Raw genomic sequence first — 22,886 nt, 5'->3', positions numbered from 1 at the left:
TCACCACATCTGCAGTACTTTTCCAGTTGTCCAAAATTGCTTCCCCTCCAACCAGTGCTTCTCTCACCTGCTCGCTAAATTTCACACAACAGTCTTCCTCCTTCAGCTTCCACCATCTGATCCTTTGTTGCGCTCTCACTCTCTTCTTCTTCTTTACCTCTAAAGTTATCCTACAAACAACCATCCTATGCTGTCTAGTGACACTCTCTCCTGCTACCACCTTACAGTCTGTTATTTATTTTAGCTTGCATCTCCTATAAAGAATGTAGTCCACCTGTGTGCACCTTCCTCCACTCTTATATGTTACCCTGTGCTCCTCCCTTTTCTTAAAGTAGGTATTCACCACAGCCATTTCCATCCTTTTTGCAAAATCAATTACCATCTGTCCTTCCCCATTCCTATCCTTGATACCATATCTACCCATTACTTCCTCATCACCTCTGTTCCCTTCACCAACATGCCCATTGAAGTCTGCTCCTATCACCACTCTTTCATGCTTGGGCACACTCTCCACCACCTCATCTAACACACTCCAGAAATCTTCTTTATCCTTCATCTCACAACCTACCTGTGGGGCATATGCACTGATGATATTCATCATCACCCCTTCAATTTCCAACTTCACACTCATCACCCTGTCAGACACTCGCTTAACCTCCAACACACTTTTAACATACTCTTCCTTTAAAATGACCCCAACACCATTTCTCTTCCTGTCCTCACCATGGCTCAACAACTTGTACCCACCGCCGATGCTCCTGCTCTTACTTCCCTTCCACTTGGTCTCTTGCACACACAATGTGTCTACCTTTCTCCTCTCCATCATATCAGCCAGATTCAAAGTCCCCACTCTCATTTCCACCCTTCTAGTTTTCTTCTTCTCCCGCTGTTTGTGGCAGCGTTTTCCTCCTCCTCTTCGTCGTCTTCGCCCAGCAGTAGCCCAGTTTCCACCGGCACCCTGTTGGGCAATAGCACCGGTGGCGGACGTTGTTAACCCGGGCCGCGACCAATCCGGTATGGGAATTCGATTCTGAGTCTCCATAGTTGGGTTGGCTTGTTTTACGCCGGATGCCCTTCCTGACGCAACCCTCCTCATTTATCCGGGCTTGGGACTGGCACTCAGAATGTACTGGCTGCACACCCCATGTGGCTGAATTGGACATCAAAGTTATTAAGAAGGGTAAATTCCAAATTTTGACCTCTGAGCCCAGTAACACTGACATTTGCCTGAACAACTTTTTAAAGGGCAATTCTGGACTTGATCTTCATCGACATACCAGGTTTGGTGGAAATCGAGCCAAAGACCTGGGAGGAGTAGACGTACAAACAGACAAACTCTTTATAAATTGCAATGTGATTAGTAGATACTGTGATGTTTATAACTGTACCCGTGGAATGATCGATATTTGTTTCTAGTGGTTCGCAGTACATAAGTACATTTCAGAAAAACCAAGAATACTCTGTTGATCATAATGTGGCTTTAGGTGAAATGTTTTTTTTTTTTTTATGCTTTTTAGCGATCTGGTTTAACAGTCATTTAAAAGAAAATGTCTCTAAGGTCTCCCAGGAGGTGCTGGAGCTCCCCAAGGTACAGGAGTGCTTGGGGTAAGAGGAGGTGTTCCAAGCCAAGGGGTCGGACTTACAACTGGTGGTGGAGCCGGAACAGCATTCGGAGTAGGTGGAATACCGGGATCTGGAATTGTGACTGGAGGTGGACAGAGTGGGTTTGGACAAAGTACGGCTAGAGGTAGAGACCCTTGAAATTATTTTTTTACTTTTGTTTGTTTGTTTTTTATTTTGTGAATAACTGACAAATCTTTAAAGGTTGCAGAATATTGTCTTGTGCTGTAAGGAAAGAAAAGAAAAGAAAAATAAACTCCTGCCTCCTGCCTTTTCAGAAGTACTTGTATATATCATTTGTATGGACTTAGGCCAAAGCAGAATTCCTGAATTTTATGTATTTATTCATTCATTTTTTTGTGAGCTTCTCAGTCTTAGTAATCAGTATTAAATCCTGTGCATTGCACCTATAACAACCTTGTTAGAGATTCACAATTTAATCGACAATGCCAAATAACAGCCCAGTCTCAACCATAAACTAATCTTACTCTTTCCCCCCACCCTAACCATAACGCCCCCCCCCCCCCCCCCCCCCCGTGCACTTTACTTTTAATTTTGTGCAGCCATCACGGAATTAATTAGAATGAATTTGTGCTGCCGTGATGAAAATGAGGCGCTTTTCGTAGATTAATGTATATTCCTTGCTGCTGAATCACGACTTGCCATGAGACAGGGTTGCAAATATAGCCACATCAGTTGTTTATGACAGTAACTAATTATACAGGCGGGTAATGCTGATGTTTCTTTCGCAGGATATCCTGGTGGACCCAAGACTTTCAAATATGGTGCACAATTTCATGTGACTTACACTTTACATTCTGTACACTTGATGTTCTATATTTATTTGAGACCTGTTATTTGTGATTGATGTTTTTGGGATACTTTACATTTGGACATAAAATGGTACATCAGTCAGGTAGATAGAAATGTAGTAATATCCTATCTCAAAGGTCAAAGTAGGCAGGTTAAGTTACAAATAAACTGTTAAAATCAAACAGATTATATATATATATATATATATATATATATATATACACACACACACACACACACACACACACACACACACACACACACACACACACACACACACACACACACACACACACACACACAAAAGACTGGAGCTTTCTCTTTTTTTAGCTTGTATACAAACAAGGGCTTGAAGTCATAAATTTGTAAGTGGCTCCTATGTGTTTTCCCTTCATAACATTTTTACTGAACATTTATTCTTCTACAGTGCATAAGAGCCACATTTCTCATATGTTTTCTCTGTAGGTCTTCCTGGCAGTGGTGGGGCTACTGGAACTGCAGTAGGTGGTTATGGTCTCAGGGCTGGAGAATCACTAGGGAGTGGAGGAACAGCATTTGGACCTGGTGGATATGGCCCTGGAGCTGGTGTTGGACCAGTGCCTGGTAGAGGTTATGGTCCAGGTGAAGGTTATGCCAGAATAGCAGGAGTCAGCTATGAGCCAGGTTCTGAAGGCAATATCACAAATTATTATATGGCTACGACGCTACGTGCATTGTGATTGGCTGTTTACCGTCTGATATTTTCCCATATCAGACTGGTTTCCATGACATTCGGTCCGCAATGCGTATTTTCTTTTCAAACCAGGAAGCTAAGAACATGATTAGAAAAACCAAGTCGGACATAAACGTACTCCATAAATATGTCAACAGCTACAACTCTACATATGCTCTGATTGGCTGATTTCTGGTCTGATATTTTCCCATATCAGACCGTTACCATGACAATCAGTCTGGATCACGTATCAAGTTCCTTACAACACCGAAAGCTAGAAACATGATTAGAAAAACCAAGTTGGACATGAACATACTCCATAAATATCTAAACAGCATCAGAAAAAACAGGAAAAACAGCTTTCATATTCGCAGATACTGTAAGTTTGTGTGTTTTTATATATATATATATATATATATATACATATATAATAGCCATATAATAAATTATTAACCTTGCTCGGTCTGTACGGGAACAGCATACCTTGGTGTTTTTCGCATGGATCTTGCTCACGCTCAGTCTGTACTGTCAACACTTCGGTCTGATATTTTCCCATACAGACCTCGTGCTCAGTTAATAATCCTTTAATATTAATTAATACTGTCTGTGAAATTTAAGTAAAGCATCTTTAAATTATAATTTGTATTTCTGTTACCAACAGGTTTTGGAACTGAATCAAAACCTGTGAAATATGGTATACAAAAACGTTTTGGTTTATATCATAAGACATAGTAATGGCTGTATCATCCAAAGTGATTGATTTTACTCTAATCTATCCATTGCACCTAGGTCCAGGGGGTGCGAGTACAGGCAGTGTTCCGGGAAGTGGAGCAGGACAAGGTGATTCGTTTGCAGCTGCCATGACCTGCACATGATGACATTTGTGTTTGTTGTACTTGTGTTTTTAACACAACAGGAAACAAAAGTCCAAACTACAACCCCTGGCAAAAATTATGGAATCACCGGCCTCGGAGGATGTTCATTCAGTTGTTTAATTTTGTAGAAAAAAAGCAGATCACAGACATGACACAAAACTAAAGTCATTTCAAATGGCAACTTTCTGGCTTTAAGAAACACTATAAGAAATCAAGAAAAAAAGATTGTGGCAGTCAGTAACGGTTACTTTTTTAGACCAAGCAGAGGAAAAAAATATGGAATCACTCAATTCTGAGGAAAAAATTATGGAATCACCCTGTAAATTTTCAACCCCAAAACTAACACCTGCATCATATCAGATCTGCTCATTAGTTTGCATCTAAAAAGGAGCGAACACACCTTGGAGAGCTGTTGCACCAAGTGGACTGACATGAATCATGGCTCCAACACGAGAGATGTCAGTTGAAACAAAGGAGAGGATTATCAAACTCTTAAAAGAGAGTAAATCATCACGCAATGTTGCAAAAGATGTTGGTTGTTCACAGTCAGCTGTGTCTAAACTCTGGACCAAATACAAACAACATGGGAAGGTTGTTAAAGGCAAACATACTGGTAGACCAAGGAAGACATCAAAGCCTCAAGACAGAAAACTTAAAGCAATATGTCTCAAAAATCGAAAAATGTACAACAAAACAAATGAGGAACGAATGGGAGGAAACTGGAGTCAACGTCTGTGACCGAACTGTAAGAAACCGCCTAAAGGAAATTGGATTTACATACAGAAAAGCTAAACGAAAGGCATCATTAACACCTAAACAGAAAAAAACAAGGTTACAATGGGCTAAGGAAAAGTAATCGTGGACTGTGGATGACTGGATGAAAGTCATATTCAGTGATGAATCTCGAATCTGCATTGGGCAAGGTGATGCTGGAACTTTTGTTTGGTGCCTTTCCAATGAGATTTATAAAGATGACTGCCTGAAGAGAACATGTAAATTTCCACAGTCATTGATGATATGGGGCTGCATGTCAGGTAAAGGCACTGGGGAGATGGCTGTCATTACATCATCAATAAATGCACAAGTTTATGTTGATATTTTGGACAGTTGAAAGGATGTTTGGGGATGATGAAATCATTTTTCAAGATGATAATGCATCTTGCCATAGAGCAAAAACTGCAAAAACATTCCTTGCAAAAAGACACATAGGGTCAATGTCATGGCATAGGGTCAATGTCAATGAGCAGATCTGATTTGATGCAGGTGTTAATTTGGGGGATGAAAATTTACAGGGTGATTCCATCATTTTTTCCTCAGAATTGAGTGATTCCATATTTTTTTCCTCTGCTTGGTCTAAAAAAGTAACCGTTACTGACTGCCACAATCTTTTTTTCTTGATTTCTTATAGTGTTTCTTAAAGCCAGAAAGTTGCCATTTGAAATGACTTTAGTTTTGTGTCATGTCTGTGATCTGCTTTTTTTCTACAAAATTAAACAACTGAATGAACATCCTCTGAGGCCGATGATTCCATCATTTTTGCCAGGGGTTGTACTTGTTTCTTGTACAATTTTATCCCTCTGCCTATGTACACTTAATACAGATCCAGAATCTTATATTCAGGGCGATTCAGTATAAATCTACACTTTATTGACCTCTATTGGTGGAAGAAGGGAACTGCAACATTAACATCCATGTACACAAATAATCAGGTGCACAGTTAAGTTTTTCCTAGGTTTAGTTTTGAAAGAGCCTAGGCAGGTACCCTGTAAGATTCAGTGAATGAATGCATTACCACACAGTACTACACTATTTGTGTTTATTACTAAACGATTTTAAGGAACAACAGAAATTCTGGGACTTGGAAATAATAATGTGTCCATCACCTGTCTTGTGTTTTAAAAAAAAGAAGTTTGACGAAGCGATCATTTAGATGTGTTACACTTAAATGTATTGAGAGTTTTGCATCATTGTGTTGGGAGCCTGTATTTTCACCAACAGTAGAATTATTTGCTTTTGATTGCTCATAAATCAAACACTGTGTCAATTTAGACTTAATAAATAATTAGATTTTTAGGTGATATTGCACAGGTGCATACTTATTTTCTATCTACAGTACACTGTATTTACTCTGTGACTGCCCTTCCAGTTTTAACAGAGCTGGTGTGCTGACTGAAAATATACTATTTTGACTCCACTGTATTTTGTTTGTTTTGTTTTGTTTTTAATGCAGAACAACCTGGGCGGGTTGCCCCTGAGACAGAATCACGGACTAGTACTGCAGGAGTCAGCACTGGGTCTGGTACTGGTGTTTCAGTGAATGGTACCAGCACTGGGAGCAGAGTAACAACAACAGCAGCTACACCTGTTGGTAAGTTTGTGTTTGCACTGAACAAAGAGTGCAAAAAGACAAAAATACATTTGTGATGATTGTCCTTCAACTATGCATTTCTCTCATGTTTGATGTAGTAGGAGGAGCAGCTGCAGGAAGCACTCCAGCTCCGGGATCAGAAGGTCAGTGTCAGCAAAAAGTATGTACTCAGAAACTGAGTATCTGACAGCATTCATACTGTAATTCTTCCCACCAAGTTGTACTCAACAAAACAGACTCAGTTACAAATGACATTATATTTGGAATGTTCATGAAAAAGAAACGTCATACATGTGGTGAAAGAATGTTGTTTCCCTTGTCTGCAGGCACAGCAGGTCAGGGGATGACCCTGACCTGCTGTGCCTGCATTGATAGAACACTTTGTGCTTCTCCAAGTCCACAACAAAACATCTGATTGTGGCCCAGACTAGCTAAAGGCCATGTTTGTATTAAGGATTTGTTTTTACTCAGGCAGGGGTACTTAAGACGACTCTGGCTGTTTGTAAAGTCAGGAGAATGGGGTGGAGACGTTGCATGAGGTGTCATCCCGGTTTCTCTGGGTGCATCTGTTTTCTGCTTCAACTGTAATTAAATGTCTCTCTGCATCATTGATCTGATTCCTGGTGGTCCTTGCTGGCCGGTCTCATTTCCTGCTGACTTTATGATGAGAATTCCACAACAAAGCATGTAATTAGTAACATGTTTAGCCAAAGAGAATTGAGATTGGGGGTCTGACAAGCCCCAGTGGTAGTGGCATTAGAAAGGATGGAAAAGATGTAGCTGGAGGTCCAGGTTATGAAACTGAAAAATAAAATGAGCTGGAACACCTTACAGCATCGATTCACATTAGTTCATGCAGTAATAAGCATTAGCGAATAGTTAATTAATAGTTGAGACAATTAGTTTACCTTCAACTGATTACTCCAATTAAGGGTCACAGGGGAGTTGGAGCCTCTCCCAGCAGTCACGGGGCGTGAGGCCGGGTGCCCCCTGGACAGGACACCAGTCTGTGGCAGGGCCACATATAGACAAACAAACACATTCACACCCACACACACACACACCTACGGACAATTTAAAGTTTCCAATCCATCTAACCTGGACTTGGGAGGAAGCTTTTTTTAAAGTTGTGTTGTTTGATTTCCTGTTTTCTGTTTGTTCAGCTTTGTAAAACATTGCAAAACCTTGCAACTGTTAGAATGGCCTAAGCAGAGGGTCACCCCTTTGAGTCTGGTCTGCTTGTGGTTTCTTCTTCAGTATCATCAGAGGGAGTTTTGTTCTTGACACTGTCGTCTGTGTGCTTGTTCTAGGGGGTTGGTAAGGTTAGACCTTACTTGTGTGAAGTGCCTTGAGGTAGCTTTGTTGTGATTTGGTGCTATATAAATAAAAATAAATTGAAATGAAACCCCAGAACTTCATGTGGTGAGGCAAGAGTGCTAACCACTGAGACACCATGCTTCATATTCAGTTAGCTTTATATTCAATGAGTTTAACATCCGTATTGTTTAAAAAAATGCTCAGTTAGATTCAGTTAATTTTACTCACATATTTAGTGAGATTGAATTCACTTCACTGCTTGTTGGCTTTATATTCCCTTAGTTTCATGCTTGTTTTGTTTGTTGCCTCACAGCAAAAAGGTTGTGAGTTTGGTTCTACTACTAAATACCACTGTTAACAAAAACACCTTTAACAAACGATTGTTAAACACAGTGAAGTCTTAATTCACTGTTTACTTCCTGCATTAGTTGGTGTAGGTTTTTTGTACATTGCTACCAAACTAGCAAATGTAAAATATTTTAAAAACCTTTCCTTTTTATTTGAAATGCCCATGTGTTTGATGTATTTATTTGAGGTGACTGTGTTTATTCCAGGTGAAGGTGGTGCCGGCAGTGTTATAGAGGGCTCTGGAAGTTCTGGAGTGGAAGGTGGGTATTAACCTTCTGGATTAAAAAGAAAAAAATCTTTTCCTGCCTTGGTATGATGTACCTTTTTTTGTTTCCCAGAAATAATTCATTGATACAACAGTGAAGTACATTCTGATCCAAATATGATAAATCTGACATTTGGCAGACTTCCAGTGCAAGAAATGTGGACATAAAAAACAAAATACTAAACAATGTAAATACAATTTTGCAAAATTCGCAGAACTTTTTAAAAAAATTAAATCCATGCCTGTGAAACATACCAAGACCGTGCATGACAAAGTGTTATGCGCATATGACCATGGTTGCTATAGTGAATTTATAAATGTCATACCTGTGGTGCAGGTAGACCAGTGGGAGCAGGTGCTGGAGATGATCTCAGTGGAACAGCGATACCCCCTGTTGGAGCAAAACCAGGTATTTCTGTCATCTTATATGACACATACTATGTGTGTGTGTGTGGCATATATATATATATATATATATATATATATATATATATATACACAATGAGGAAAATAAGTATTTGAACACACTGCGATTTTCTCCCACTTAGAAATCATGGAGAGGTCTGAAATTTTCATCTTAGGTGCATGTCCACTGTGAGAGACATAATCTAAAAAAAAAAAAAAAAAAAAAAATCCGGAAATTACAATGTATGATTGTTAATCCTAACCCTAACCCTTACATGTAGAAAGTTTCTTCTGATTATATTATGGACTGTAGATGATGGAATCCCCAAATTCCTTGCAATTGAATGTTGAGAAACAGTGTTCTTAAACTGTTGGACTATTTTTTCATGCAGTTGTTCACAAAGTGGTGATCCTCGCCCCATCTTTGCTTGTGAACAGCCGAGCCTTTTGGGGATGCTCCTTTTATACCCAATCATGACACTCACCTGTTCACAAGTGGAATGTTCCAAACAGGTGTTCTTTGAGCATTCATCAACTTTCCTAGTCTTTTGTTGCCCCTGTCCCAGCTTTTTTGAAACGTGTTGCAGGCATCCATTTCAAAGTGAGCAAATATTTGCACAAAAACAATAAAGTCTATCAGTTTGAACATTAAATATCTTGTCTTTATGGTGTATTCAGTTGAATATAGGTTGAAGAGGACTTGCAAATCATTGTATTCTGTTTTTATTTACATTTCACACAGCGTCCCAACTTCACTGGAATTGGGGTTGTAAACAAATGAAAGAGCAAGAAAATTTATATAAGAAAGCCTTTGATTTATTTGTTTATTAAATTAAGAGGAATGACCAAGATGTATGTAAACATATGTCTACAACTGTGTGATTATATATATATATATATATATATATATATATATATACATACGAGGTCTATTAGAAAAGTATCCGACCTTATTATTTTTTTCAAAAACCATATGGATTTGAATCACGTGTGATTACAGCAGACATGCTTGAACCCTCGTGGGCATGCAAGAGTTTTTTCACACCTGTCGGTTACGTCATTCGCCTGTGGGCAGTCTTTGAGTGAGGAGTTGCCCACCCTCTCGTCGATTTTTTTCGTTGTTTAGGAATGGCTCAGAGACTGCTGCTTTGTTTGATCAAAATTTTTTCAAAACTGTAAGGCACAACTGAGTGGACACCATTCGATAAATTCAGCTGGTTTTCGGTAAAAATTTTAACGGCTGATGAGAGATTTTGGTCTGGTAGTGTCGCCGTAAGGACGGCCCACGGCGCCTGACGGCGATCTGTGCTTCGAGGCGGCAGCGTCTCACCGTTTCAAGTTGAAAACTTCCACATTTCAGGCTCTGTTGACCCAGGAAGTCGTCCGAGAACAGAGAACTTTCAGAAGAAGTCGGCATGAGGAGTTTATTCGGACATTCCATTGTTAACGGACATTTTGTAATGAAAGAACGTGCGGGCAGAGTCGCATGTCGGGCCGGACCCGACCGCGGGGGGTCGCGACAGGAAAAACACCTCCGTTGGAAACCTTAACGGACAAGTTGGAACATGCCCAAGCTGTTAAACAATTTCTCAGTTACTCACTTGTTGAAAGCCATCAAAAGCCGCCTGAATTTTACAAATGGTTTTCAACACGGAGGTGTTTTTCCTGTTGCGGCGCACACAGATTCACCGAGTCGTCACGGAAACGACTCGGCGAATTTGCGCGCACGTCTTTCATTACAAAATGTCCTTAAACAGTGGAATGTCCGCATAAACTCCTCATGCCGGCCTCTTCTGCATGTTCTCTGTTCTCTCACGACATCCTGGGTCAACAGAGCCTTAAATTGGGATGATTTCAGCTTGAAACAGGCTGACGACGGCGCCTGGAAGCGCTGCGCGACGTCCCGCTCCGTGGGAAGTCCTTACAGTGACAGAAACACCCCATAATCTCTCATCAGCCGTTAAACTTTTCACCGAAAACCAGCTTAATTTCTCGAATAGTGTCCACTCGGATATTCCTCACAGGTCCAGAAAAAAGTTTGATAAAGCAACGCGCGTCGTCTCGAGCAGCGTGTGAAACAAAGGAATTCAGCCGAGAGGGCAGGACCACATCTCACTCAAGGCCTGCCCACAGGGAAATGAAGTCACCGACACGCGTGAAAAAACTCACGTATGCGCACGAGGGTTCAAGCATGATTGGTGTAATCGCATGTCAATCAAATCCATCTAGTTTTTTTTTATAAAACTGCCGGTTAGTTTTATAAGATACCTCGTATATATATATATATATATATATATATATATATATATATATATATATATATATATATATATATATACACACACACTCAACAAAAATATAAATGCAACACTTTTGGTTTTGCTCCCATTTTGTATGAGATGAACTCAAAGATCTAAAACTTTTTCCACATACACAATATCACCATTTCCCTCAAATATTGTTCACAAACCAGTCTAAATCTGTGATAGTGAGCACTTCTCCTTTGCTGAGATAATCCATCCCACCTCACAGGTGTGCCATATCAAGATGCTGATTAGACACCATGATTAGTGCACAGGTGTGCCTTAGACTGTCCACAATAAAAGGCCACTCTGAAAGGTGCAGTTTTGTTTTATTGGGGGAGATACCAGTCAGTATCTGGTGTGACCACCATTTGCCTCATGCAGTGCAACACATCTCCTTCGCATAGAGTTGATCAGGTTGCCAATTGTGGCCTGTGGAATGTTGGTCCACTCCTCTTCAATGGCTGTGCGAAATTGCTGGATATTGGCAGGAACTGGTACACGCTGTCATATACGCCGGTCCAGAGCATCCTAAACATGCTCAATGGGTGACATGTCCGGTGAGTATGCCGGCCATGCAAGAACTGGGATATTTTCAGCTTCCAAGAATTGTGTACAGATCCTTACAACATGGGGCCGTGCATTATCCTGCTGCAACATGAGGTGATGTTCTTGGATGTATGGCACAACAATGGGCCTCAGGATCTCGTCACGGTATCTCTGTGCATTCAAAATGCCATCAATAAAATGCACCTGTGTTCTTCGTCCATAACAGACGCCTGCCCATACCATAACCCCACCGCCACCATGGGCCACTCGATCCACAACATTGACATCAGAAAACCGCTCACCCACACGACGCCACACACGCTGTCTGCCATCTGCCCTGAACAGTGTGAACCGGGATTCATCCGTGAAGAGAACACCTCTTCAACATGCCAAACACCAGCGAATGTGAGCATTTGCCCACTCAAGTTGGTTACGACGACGAACTGGAGTCAGGTCGAGACCCTGATGAGGACGACGAGCATGCAGATGAGCTTCCCTGAGACGGTTTCTGACAGTTTGTGCAGAAATTCTTTGGTTATGCAAACCGATTGTTTCAGCAGCTGTCCGAGTGGCTGGTCTCAGACGATCTTGGAGGTGAACATGCTGGATGTGGAGGTCCTGGGCTGGTGTGGTTACACGTGGTCTGCGGTTGTGAGGCTGGTTGGATGTACTGCCAAATTCTCTGAGACGCCTTTGGAGACGGCTTATGGTAGAGAAATGAACATTCAATACACGAGCAACAGCTCTGGTTGACATTCCTGCTGTCAGCATGCCAATTGCACGCTCCCTCAAATCTTGCGACATCTGTGGCATTGTGCTGTGTGATAAAACTGCACCTTTCAGAGTGGCCTTTTATTGTGGGCAGTCTAAGGCACACCTGTGCACTAATCATGGTGTCTAATCAGCATCTTGATATGGCACACCTGTGAGGTGGGATGGATTATCTCAGCAAAGGAGAAGTGCGCGCTATCACAGATTTAGACTGGTTTGTGAACAATATTTGAGGAAAATGGTGATATTGTGTATGTGGAAAAAGTTTTAGATCTTTGAGTTCATCTCATACAAAATGGGAGCAAAACCAAAAGTGGTGCGTTTATATTTTTGTTGAGTGTACATACACACACACACACACTGACGATGCTATACAGTGCATCTGGAAAGTATTCACAGCGCTTGACTTTTTCCACATTGTGTTATGGTACAGCCTTCTTCCAAAATGGATGAAATAAATTTTTTCCTCATAATTCTAAAAAAGGTTTTTTTGTTTTGTTTTTTAGACTTTTGCAAATGTATTAAAAATAAACAACTAAGAAATCCCATGTACATAAGTATTCACAGCCTTTGCCATGAATCTCAAAATTGAGCTCAGGTGCATCCTGCTATAACACAGATTGCATCACACTCCCATTCCCAACCCTTTCCCAATGTCCTAGGTCCTAGGGCATTCCCTAACAGTGGATGGTAAGATGTTCCAGAGATGACCACCCTTGACAGATAAAGTCATTTGGCCAAAGGTGGTGCGTTACTCACTGTGCACCGATACTCTCCATCCAACCTGATGGAACTTGAGAGGTGCTGCAAAGAGGAATGAACAAAACTGCTCAAAGAAAGGTGCACCGAGCTTCTGACATCATATTCAAGAAGACTCGAGGCTGTAATTGCTGGTAAAGGTGCATCAGCAAAGCACTGAGCAAAGATGTGAAAACCTATGTACGTGATTTCTTTATTTTTAATAAATTAGCAAAAAATCTTTTTTTTTTTTTTCTTTTTTTTTTTACATTGCCATTATGACGTGTAGAATTTTGAGGAAAAAAATAATTTAATCCATTCTGGAATAAGGCAGTAACATAAAATGTGAACAAAGTCAAGCGTTGTGAATTCTTTCCGGATGCACCGTATCTTCACCCGAGGCTTTGCGTCTGTCCTTCTGTCTGTGCTCAGCCTCAGTCCAGTCCTGTTACTGCCAGGGTCTTCAAATTCACAGGGAACATTCTTGGGACCCAGACCTTGGACAAGTTCAAAGATGACGAACCTTGACCTATTTTAAGAGGTCAATGGTCACATTTTTTTTTGCTATTTTTATGCTCATACGGCCGAGGGTATTTTAGCATTGCTTTATATTTGCTGTTGCAGATGGTGGCAGTGCACCACAACCAAGAAGTAATGCAACCTTACTATATCATTGTACATTAGATTTTTTTTAACCAGATTCTTGCTAGTATTGCTGACTATGCTCAATATATTTATGACAACTTATTTAGTATTCATGTCCTCACAAAATAGGTAATAATAAATCAAAATGAAGGCCTCAATTTTTTTTAATTTATTTGATTATTATTATTATAATCGTAATTATTATTATGATTTTTGCTAAATTTTGCATTTTATTTTGCAGGTGCTGGTGGTGATGTCACAGGTGGCACCCTACCTGGAGCAAAACCTCTCAAGCCTCCAGGTAAATACATCAGACTACAGTTTTGCCTTTAAATACTTCACAGTTCAGGTTTGTAGGGTATTTGTCAAGCAGTATCTTCTTTGTCTTTCGGCTGTTCCCGTTAGGGGTCGCCACAGCAGATCATTCGTTTCCATCTCACCCTGTCCTCTGTATCTTCCTCTGTCACACCAACCACCTGCATGTCCTCCTTCAACACATCCATAAACCTCCTCTTTGGCGTCCCTCTTCTCCTCCTGCCTAGTGGCTCCATCCTCAGCATCCTCCTCCCTATATACCCTGGGTCCCTCTCTGCACATGCCCAAACCATCTCAATCTCGCCTCTCTGACTTTGTCTCCAAACCGTCCCACCTGAGCTGTCGCTCTGATATGTTCATTCCCAATCTTGTCCATTCTTGTTACTCCCAAAGAGAATCTCAACATCTTCAGCTCTGCCACCTCCAGCTCTGCCTCCTGTCTTTTTGTTAGTGCCACTGACTTTCATTCCCCTTCTCTCCAAAGCATATCTCCACCTCTCCAGACTAGACTCAACTTGCGCTCTACTCTCACTACAGATCACAATGTCATCTGCAAACATCATAGTCCATGGGGACTCCTGTCTGATCTCATCCGTCAGCCTGTCCATAACCACTGCAAACAAGAAAGGACTCAAAGCTGATCCTTGGTGTAATCCCACCTCCACCTTGAATGAGTCTGTCATTCTGACTGCACATCTCACTGCTGTCACACTATTCTTGTACATGTCCTGCACTACCCTAACATACTTCTCTGCCACTCCAGACTTCCTCATACAATACCACAGCTCTTCTCTTGACACCCTGTCATAAGCTTTTTCTAAGTCCACAAACACACAATGTAACTCTTTCTGACCTTCTCTGTACTTCAACAGTATCCTCAGAGCAAACATTGCATCTGTAGTGCTCTTTCTCGGCATGAAACCATATTGCTGCTCACAGATCTTCACCTGTTTTCTAAACCTAGCTTCTACTACTCTTTCCCATAACTTCAAGCAGTATATTAGAAAAAATAAAAACACACGCTATGGTGTTTTCAGTCAGTGGTAACTAATGACCAACAGCTATTACAAAGAGAAACATTTTGTCTTTTTGTTGACATTTAAAATGGATTTGTTTTATTATAGTGTTGCCAAAACTATATGAAAAAAATTAAGAATTATATCACAGCAGCAACACTCACCAGAGATGTTGTGTTTTCTATAGTGTCAGTAAAACTGTTTTGGTATATTGTTGGCATTAGTGGCTTTATTCTGGGGCAGCTCGGTGGTGCACTTCCCCCAGATGTGCCCCATTCTCCATGAAGCTGAATCAGGAATGTACAGGCGACGTAAAATTTGAGCCAAATCAACATGTGGATCCACACCCGCTCCACTGCGGGAGCAGCCAAAATAAATAAATTAATGGCTTCATTCTCCACTGGTGTCTTGCTGCTGTAGTGAAATAAATAGCATGTATTTCACCTGAGATTTCTCGGCCAGGTGTCCCCAGAGGAGACACTCCAGGTGAAGGAGATGGAGAAGGAGGCCCTGATGGAGAGAGAGAGGATGCAAGAAGCATGGGAAAAATCACTGGAGGAGTAGCAGGGGGTCCTACCAGGGCAACAGCAGTGGGAGGAGTTTCCGGTGGGACTGCAGATGTGGTTGTATCCGGTGGAGCAGCAGTAACTCCAATGCCACTTAAAGGTACCATCTCAGTCTGCAGTGAATTTATACTGTATCACAGCACATCTAGAATGTTTTCACACTCAAAAAAAAAAAAAGTTTTAAAACAGGTACGGGCTCTGTCTTCCGAATGGTGCAAAGCAGTGCAGCACACGTGTTACTGCTTGTTTCCATGTGACACAGTTGCTATTTTACATCCAGTCCCCATGTCACATATTTCATGATGTCACTTAAGCACATGTGGGTGTATTAGTCACCATATGAGACATGGTTGGGCAGAGACCATTTGTAATGTTTGTTACAACAACGTATTTACATCTTAGTCCCCCAAAAACCTGTCCAGTGCTGTATATTTCTTTATATAAAGAGTGCAGCACTCAGCTGCACCTTACATAAGTAGATCCACAACATACATGCACCCCGATTGTTGTCACCAGTTGCTAACAATGGTGTATTTGTATGACAGTGTATTGTGGACACTATAGGGGGAAATTGAGTAGGATCAGAGAAGTAAATAACATTTCTCTGTCTGTCTGTCTGTCTGTCTCTCTCTCTTGCACACACACACACACATATGCACACAGAAAGTTTCTACTTATCTGGGTAACACATATGATAAATAATGTGACGCTGTTAATAATCAGCCATGTTCAAAACACCTCAGTGCCTGAGACATGAAGTCACAAAGTGAAGCAATGTTGTTTGTGATGAGGAAATAAACTTCACCCACCCCATGACACAAGTGACATTATATAAGCTATAATATTATATGCATAACATACACAACAGAAGTGAGTTGAAAACATCCAATAAATGAAATAAAAATAAGCACCTGTGGCACATTACAATTCACATCAGGATGCTTTGGTGGCCAATGTTCACTGGTGCACTGACAAAGTGGTGCTAATATGTTAATAGAAAACTTTGACTGGCATCTGATGTCACAATACCACACTGCTGTGCACCTGGCATTCTCCAGTTTAAAGAGAATTAAGGACAGGTAGCATTCCCATTGGTTGACTTAATGTTTAGCAGTCAACAAGGTGAATCCAACTCCTTGGTACACACCATTGGAGTAAGTTTATGTACCTTCTTCATATCACATATTTGGACACACTCCAACACTCCAGTAGCATTTGGACCACTCAGTGATATCGAGCTCTGTGACTGCTTAGTCTATTTGAAACAGTCATTTATTGTGAGAAAGAGGTCATTCCATTGTGGCAATAAGGAACATCGAGGAGCTGGACAAATATGAACAATAGGTATGAGGACTCAAACACATCACAGCACCATGATGCAGACTGGAGCAACCCACTCATCCACATCATCTACACCCGGAGACAAGAGAGACATAATGACTAAGGATAATGATCCGTTTATTTCTGCCCAGGAGCTCTATCTAGATACATTTAATTATAATAACTCTGCTAACCACCCCTTCGAATCTGAAAATGATCCTGATACCTTTTTCAGTGAGAATATTGTGAGACAGTGCAAATATTTTACAGAAGAACAATTCAAAAATTATAAAATCAATGATGAAGATTTTTCAATTATACATTTCAACAGCAGAAGTCTTTCTCGTAATCTGTCCACTATTAATGATTGTTTGAAAACATCCAAAAAACGTTTTTCAGTTATTGCAATTTCAGAAACATGGTTAAATGAGGATAATAAAGATCTGGTATATCTTGATGGTTATGAATTGTTCCTGGTTAATAGGCAGACGAGAAGGGGCGGAGGCGTTGCATTGTTTGTAAGGTCAGATTATAACTGTAAACTCATTAACAACATGTCATTTACAGTGGACAACATCATGGAATGTGTTACCATAGAAATTACATCTATAAACTCCAAAAACATAGTTGTTAGTTGCATTTACAGAGCTCCTGGGACAAATATTGACACCTTTGAAGACATTATCTTAGGAATGTACAACAAAATCAACAGAAATAAGCACTTATTTGTCTGTGGAGATTTCAATATAGGTTTTTTAAACCCTCAATATCATCCACAAATTACCTCATTTATAAACACCTTGTACTGTTTAGGACTGTTTCCAACCATCATTCATCCTAGCAGAATAACTATGGATACAACAACTCTCATTGACAATATTTTAACTAACGTTATATCCGGTAATCTTAGTGGGGGACTACTGGTCAGTGATATCAGTGATCACTTGCCAATTTTCTCAGTCTTTGCATTGGAGGGTTGTTGTATGTATCGAAGCAATATCAAATTCATGAGTAGAAAAGTAACACCTGAAACAGTTGATAATTTAAGGGAGGATTTATCAAGTCAGAATTGGTCAGATGTTTTTGTTGATGATGTTGACAGGTCATATGATGCTTTCATTTCCATTTTTTCCAGTTTGTATAATAAACACTGTCCATTTGTTGACAAAATATATAGAAATCAATATAGCAACAAACCATGGATAACTAAGGGACTTCAGAGGGCATGTAAAAAGAAAAACGTACTATATAAACAATTCATAAAACTACGAACTAAGGAAGCTGAAAGTAAGTATAAAACATATAAGAATAAGTTAATCAATATCATGAGACTCAGTAAAAAAACATATTATAATGAGTTACTTGTCAAAAATAGAAATAACATCAAAAACACATGGAACATATTAAATGAAATAGTAAAAAAGAATAGAGTAACTAGAGATTATCCTTCATTTTTTCAGAGTAACAACTACATCACGATTGATAATGACGAGTCTATTGCTGAACACTTTAATGAATACTTCGTTAATGTGGGTAAAAATCTTGCCAGTAAGATTGACTCATCAACTAATAACTTCTGGGTAAATAATTCAACGTTTAACAAATCTGTTTCAATGTTCATTGGTGGTACTCATGAAAGGGAAATACTTGATCTGGTTCATGGTTCAAAAAGTAAGAAATCGACTGATTTTAATAATTTGGATATGGCTTTATTAAAAAAAGTTATTGATTGTATAGTAAAACCGTTCAATTATATTTGCAATATGTCACTAAGTACTGGTAAATTTCCTTCTCAAATGAAAATAGCCAAAGTAATTCCTCTGTTTAAAACTGGTGACAAACACACATTTTCTAATTATAGACCTATATCACTCCTGCCACAATTTTCCAAAATTTTGGAAAAAATATTTGCTAAAAGATTAAATTATTATTTACTGAAGCATAACATCATTTGTGAAGAACAATATGGATTCAGAAGGTCTCGAACTACATCACATGCTTTGATGGACTTTGTGGAAAGTATAGCAACTGCAATTGATAATAAACAATACACAATAGGTGTTTTTTTTATTTACAGAAAGCGTTTGACACAATTAACCATGGAATACTATTAAGTAAACTGCAGAAATATGGAATCAGAGGTCTGGCATATGAATGGATAGCTAGTTATTTACAAGGCAAATTTCAGTATGTTCAATTCAATAATACAAATTCTGAACTCAGGGATGTCACATGTGGGGTGCCGCAGGGCTCAGTGCTGGGTCCTTTGTTGTTTATAATCTATATAAATGATATAAGTTGGGTGTCGAGTTCACTGAGATGTGTCCTTTTTGCGGATGATACAACTGTGTTCTGTAGCGGTGAAAATCTTGAACAGCTTCTGGACATAGTGGAGAAAGAACTGGAAAAATTTAAGGTTTGGTTTGACGCTAATAAGTTGTCACTCAACCTTGGGAAAACTAAATGTATTATATTTGGAAATAAACAGGCACCCAAATGTAAAAATTTAACTATAAACAATAAGGAAATTGAGTTAGTAACAGAGAATAAATTTTTAGGTGTTATAATTGATAATAAACTTAGCTGGAAACCACATATAAATTATGTGAAATCAAAATTGTCAAAAACTATAGCCATTTTGTATAAAGCCAAAGACCTACTGCCGCAAGAAGGGTTACTTACTTTATATCATTCTCTGATGGTACCATATATGACATATTGTGTTGAGTCATGGGGAAACACTTACAAATCAAATACCAATCCAATATTCCTTTTGCAAAAACAAGCCATACGAATCATCTGCAATAAACAATATCGTGAACCAACTCATTCTCTATTTGTGTCTTTAAATTTATTAAAATTCATTGATTTGGTCGATTACATTACAATTCAAACTTTATTTCGAGCGAAAAACCAAGCCTTACCGAGACATGTCCAGAGTCTGTTCCGATTGAGGGAATCCAGATATAGTTTAAGAGGTTGTGCAATTTTTATGAAACCACCAGTAAGAACAAATGTAAAGGGTTTTTGTGTGTCTGTGGTTGGGGTGAGGAAATGGAACAAATGTTCAACAGAGGTTAGAATGAGTAGTACCTTAGTGAGATTTAAGAAACTACTCAAAAAGAACATTATGTCTAAGTATCATAAAGAAGCAAATATAATTTGATTTATATGGAATATTCAATTTATAAGTGGGACTTATTGTATATTTGAATGTGTGGGTATGTATATGCGTATGTAGATATATAGATATGGGTAGGTGTATATGTATATGTATATAAGTGACTGTGTATATGTATGTATATATTTATGTTTGTAAAGTATATACGTATGTATACTCAACAAAAATATAAACGCAACACTTTTGGTTTTGCTCCCATTTTGTATGAGATGAACTCAAAGATCTAAAACTTTTTCCACATACACAATATCACCATTTCCCTCAAATATTGTTCACAAACCAGTCTAAATCTGTGATAGTGAGCACTTCTCCTTTGCTGAGATAATCCATCCCACCTCACAGGTGTGCCATACCAAGATGCTGATTAGACACCATGATTAGTGCACAGGTGTGCCTTAGACTGCCCACAATAAAAGGCCACTCTGAAAGGTGCAGTTTTATCACACAGCACAATGCCACAGATGTCGCAAGATTTGAGGGAGCGTGCAATTGGCATGCTGACAGCAGGAATGTCAACCAGAGCTGTTGCTCGTGTATTGAATGTTCATTTCTCTACCATAAGCTGTCTCCAAAGGCGTTTCAGAGAATTTGGCAGTACATCCAACCAGCCTCACAACCGCAGATCACGTGTAACCACACCAGCCCAGGACCTCCACATCCAGCATGTTCACCTCCAAGATCGTCTGAGACCAGCCACTCGGACAGCTGCTGAAACAATCGGTTTGCATAACCAAAGAATTTCTGCACAAACTGTCAGAAACCATCTCAGGGAAGCTCATCTGCATGCCCGTCGTCCTCATCGGGGTCTCGACCTGACTCCAGTTCGTCATCATAACCGATTTGAGTGGGAAAATACTCACATTCGCTGGCGTTTGGCACGTTGGAGAGGTGTTCTCTTCACGGATGATGCGAAGGAGATGTGTTGCACTGCATGAGGCAAATGGTGGTCACACCAGATACTGACTGATATACCCCCCAATAAAACAAAATTGCACCTTTCAGAGTGGCCTTTTATTGTGGACAGTCTAAGGCACACCTGTGCACTAATCATGGTGTCTAATCAGCATCTTGGTATGGCACACCTGTGAGGTGGGATGGATTATCTCAGCAAAGGAGAAGTGCTCACTATCACAGATTTAGACTGGTTTGTGAACAATATTTGAGGGAAATGGTGATATTGTGTATGTGGAAAAAGTTTTAGCTCTTTGAGTTCATCTCATACAAAATGGGAGCAAAAACAAAAGTGTTGCGTTTATATTTTTGTTGAGTGTATATAGGTATATATGGCACAGCCCAAGCAGAGGGTCACCCCCAAGAGCCTGGTCTGCTTGAGGTTTCTTCCTTATAGGGAGTTTTTCCTCACCACAGTTGCCTAGTGCTTGCTCTGGGGGTTGGTAAGGTTAGTCCTTACTGGCGTAAAGTGCCTTGATTCGACTTTCTTATGATCTGGTACTATATAAATATAATTATAAGTGAATAGTATATTGATGTGTATGTCTGTGTGTTGACATGTAGTAGTGAATTTATATTTATGTAAATATGACTGATTAGAATTGTTGGACTTGTACTAGCAGGGGTGGGCGCTAATAAGCTTTGCTTCAGCCCACACCCTTTCGGACTCACTAGTTTTGTCTGTGTTTGTTTGTGGAATTGCTCATTTTTTTCTATTTGAATATTTTGTGTGCTGAATTAAAAAACTTTGTCACTTGTCACTTGTTGTATACAGACAAATATGCTTATTTGATTTTAAAGAGGGGTGTCTTGCTAATAAACTGGATATCAATTTAATCAATGTCAACAGATAAATATTAATGCCTGAATACTTTTTTTTTTGTCTTTATGTATATGGGCCTGATGGGACCAAAGCAGATGGTGTAACTGGTGGACCTGGCCAAGTAATAGGAGGAGGTGTAGGTGGAGCTGGAGGTCCCAGTGCAGTTGGAGTAAGTCCTGGGGGAGGTCGAAGAAGTCATGGTGCAGTGGGGGAAGGTCCTGGTACAGGTGGAGGAGTTCCCGGGGCAGTTGGAGCAGGTCCTGGTGCAGTGGGAGGTGGCCCTGGAGGGGGTCCAGGAGGAGCAGGCTTAGTGCCATTGCCTGGAGGGCCAGGATTTGGAACAGGAACTACTAAACCTGGAAAAAGTGAGTTATTATTGCTGCATAAATGTTTTGATTATTCACCTAAACTGACATGTCTGTATCTAAACAATCGCTTTCACATTTTTAAACTAACTTATTGACTTTTTACATATTATCTATTACAGGCTATGGTGCTGGTGGGAGTGGTGGCCTTTTACCAGGTGGAGGTATGCCAACTTAGATTATATTTGCCATTTAAACAAACAAGCAAAATTAAATCAAAAATAAAAATCACATCACCTTTCCTAAAATATTCATTGCTTTTGTCTCGGGTATCCTTACCCAACTGGAGTAGGACAGACAGTGGGAGAACCAGGAAAAGGTACTCTAAACTGTAGTAGTTCTGTAAACTTTATGCAGTTCTCTATAACAAACATTCAGCCATTTTCTATACCCGCCTACTCTAACTAAGGGTCTCAAAGGGATGGAGCCTATCCCAGCAGTCACAGGGCAGGGTAAACCCTGGACAGGATGCCAGTCTGTCGTGGGGCCACATACAGCCAAACATTCACCCTCACATGCACTCCTTGGATCTGTCACAGCAGATCCAAGGTGGATCTGTCACAGCAGATCCAAGGTGGATCTTAGGGACACAAAGTAGTCCTGCTCCCTGAGAACGCAGA

General features: G+C 40.0%; 1 protein-coding gene across 1 annotated transcript in view; it reads left to right on the top strand.

The window, feature by feature from the left end:
* elnb (elastin b) overlaps positions 1 to 22,886 on the top strand; it is a 60,645-nt gene that overhangs the window by 23,651 nt on the left and 14,108 nt on the right. Inside the window, exons 15-27 of the mRNA XM_034179060.1 lie at positions 1,559 to 1,747; positions 2,373 to 2,405; positions 2,899 to 3,054; positions 3,807 to 3,839; positions 3,935 to 3,985; positions 6,251 to 6,388; positions 6,487 to 6,531; positions 8,260 to 8,313; positions 8,656 to 8,727; positions 13,971 to 14,030; positions 15,523 to 15,726; positions 21,997 to 22,266; positions 22,389 to 22,430. Of these exons, the coding sequence (XP_034034951.1) occupies positions 1,559 to 1,747; positions 2,373 to 2,405; positions 2,899 to 3,054; positions 3,807 to 3,839; positions 3,935 to 3,985; positions 6,251 to 6,388; positions 6,487 to 6,531; positions 8,260 to 8,313; positions 8,656 to 8,727; positions 13,971 to 14,030; positions 15,523 to 15,726; positions 21,997 to 22,266; positions 22,389 to 22,430 (1,347 nt within the window). The remainder of the gene's footprint in view (positions 1 to 1,558; positions 1,748 to 2,372; positions 2,406 to 2,898; positions 3,055 to 3,806; positions 3,840 to 3,934; positions 3,986 to 6,250; positions 6,389 to 6,486; positions 6,532 to 8,259; positions 8,314 to 8,655; positions 8,728 to 13,970; positions 14,031 to 15,522; positions 15,727 to 21,996; positions 22,267 to 22,388; positions 22,431 to 22,886) is intronic.

This window comes from Thalassophryne amazonica, chromosome 9, assembly GCF_902500255.1.
Source record: "Thalassophryne amazonica chromosome 9, fThaAma1.1, whole genome shotgun sequence".
NCBI classification, from domain to species: domain Eukaryota; kingdom Metazoa; phylum Chordata; class Actinopteri; order Batrachoidiformes; family Batrachoididae; genus Thalassophryne; species Thalassophryne amazonica.
This window is presented reverse-complemented; position numbering and strand designations above follow the sequence as displayed.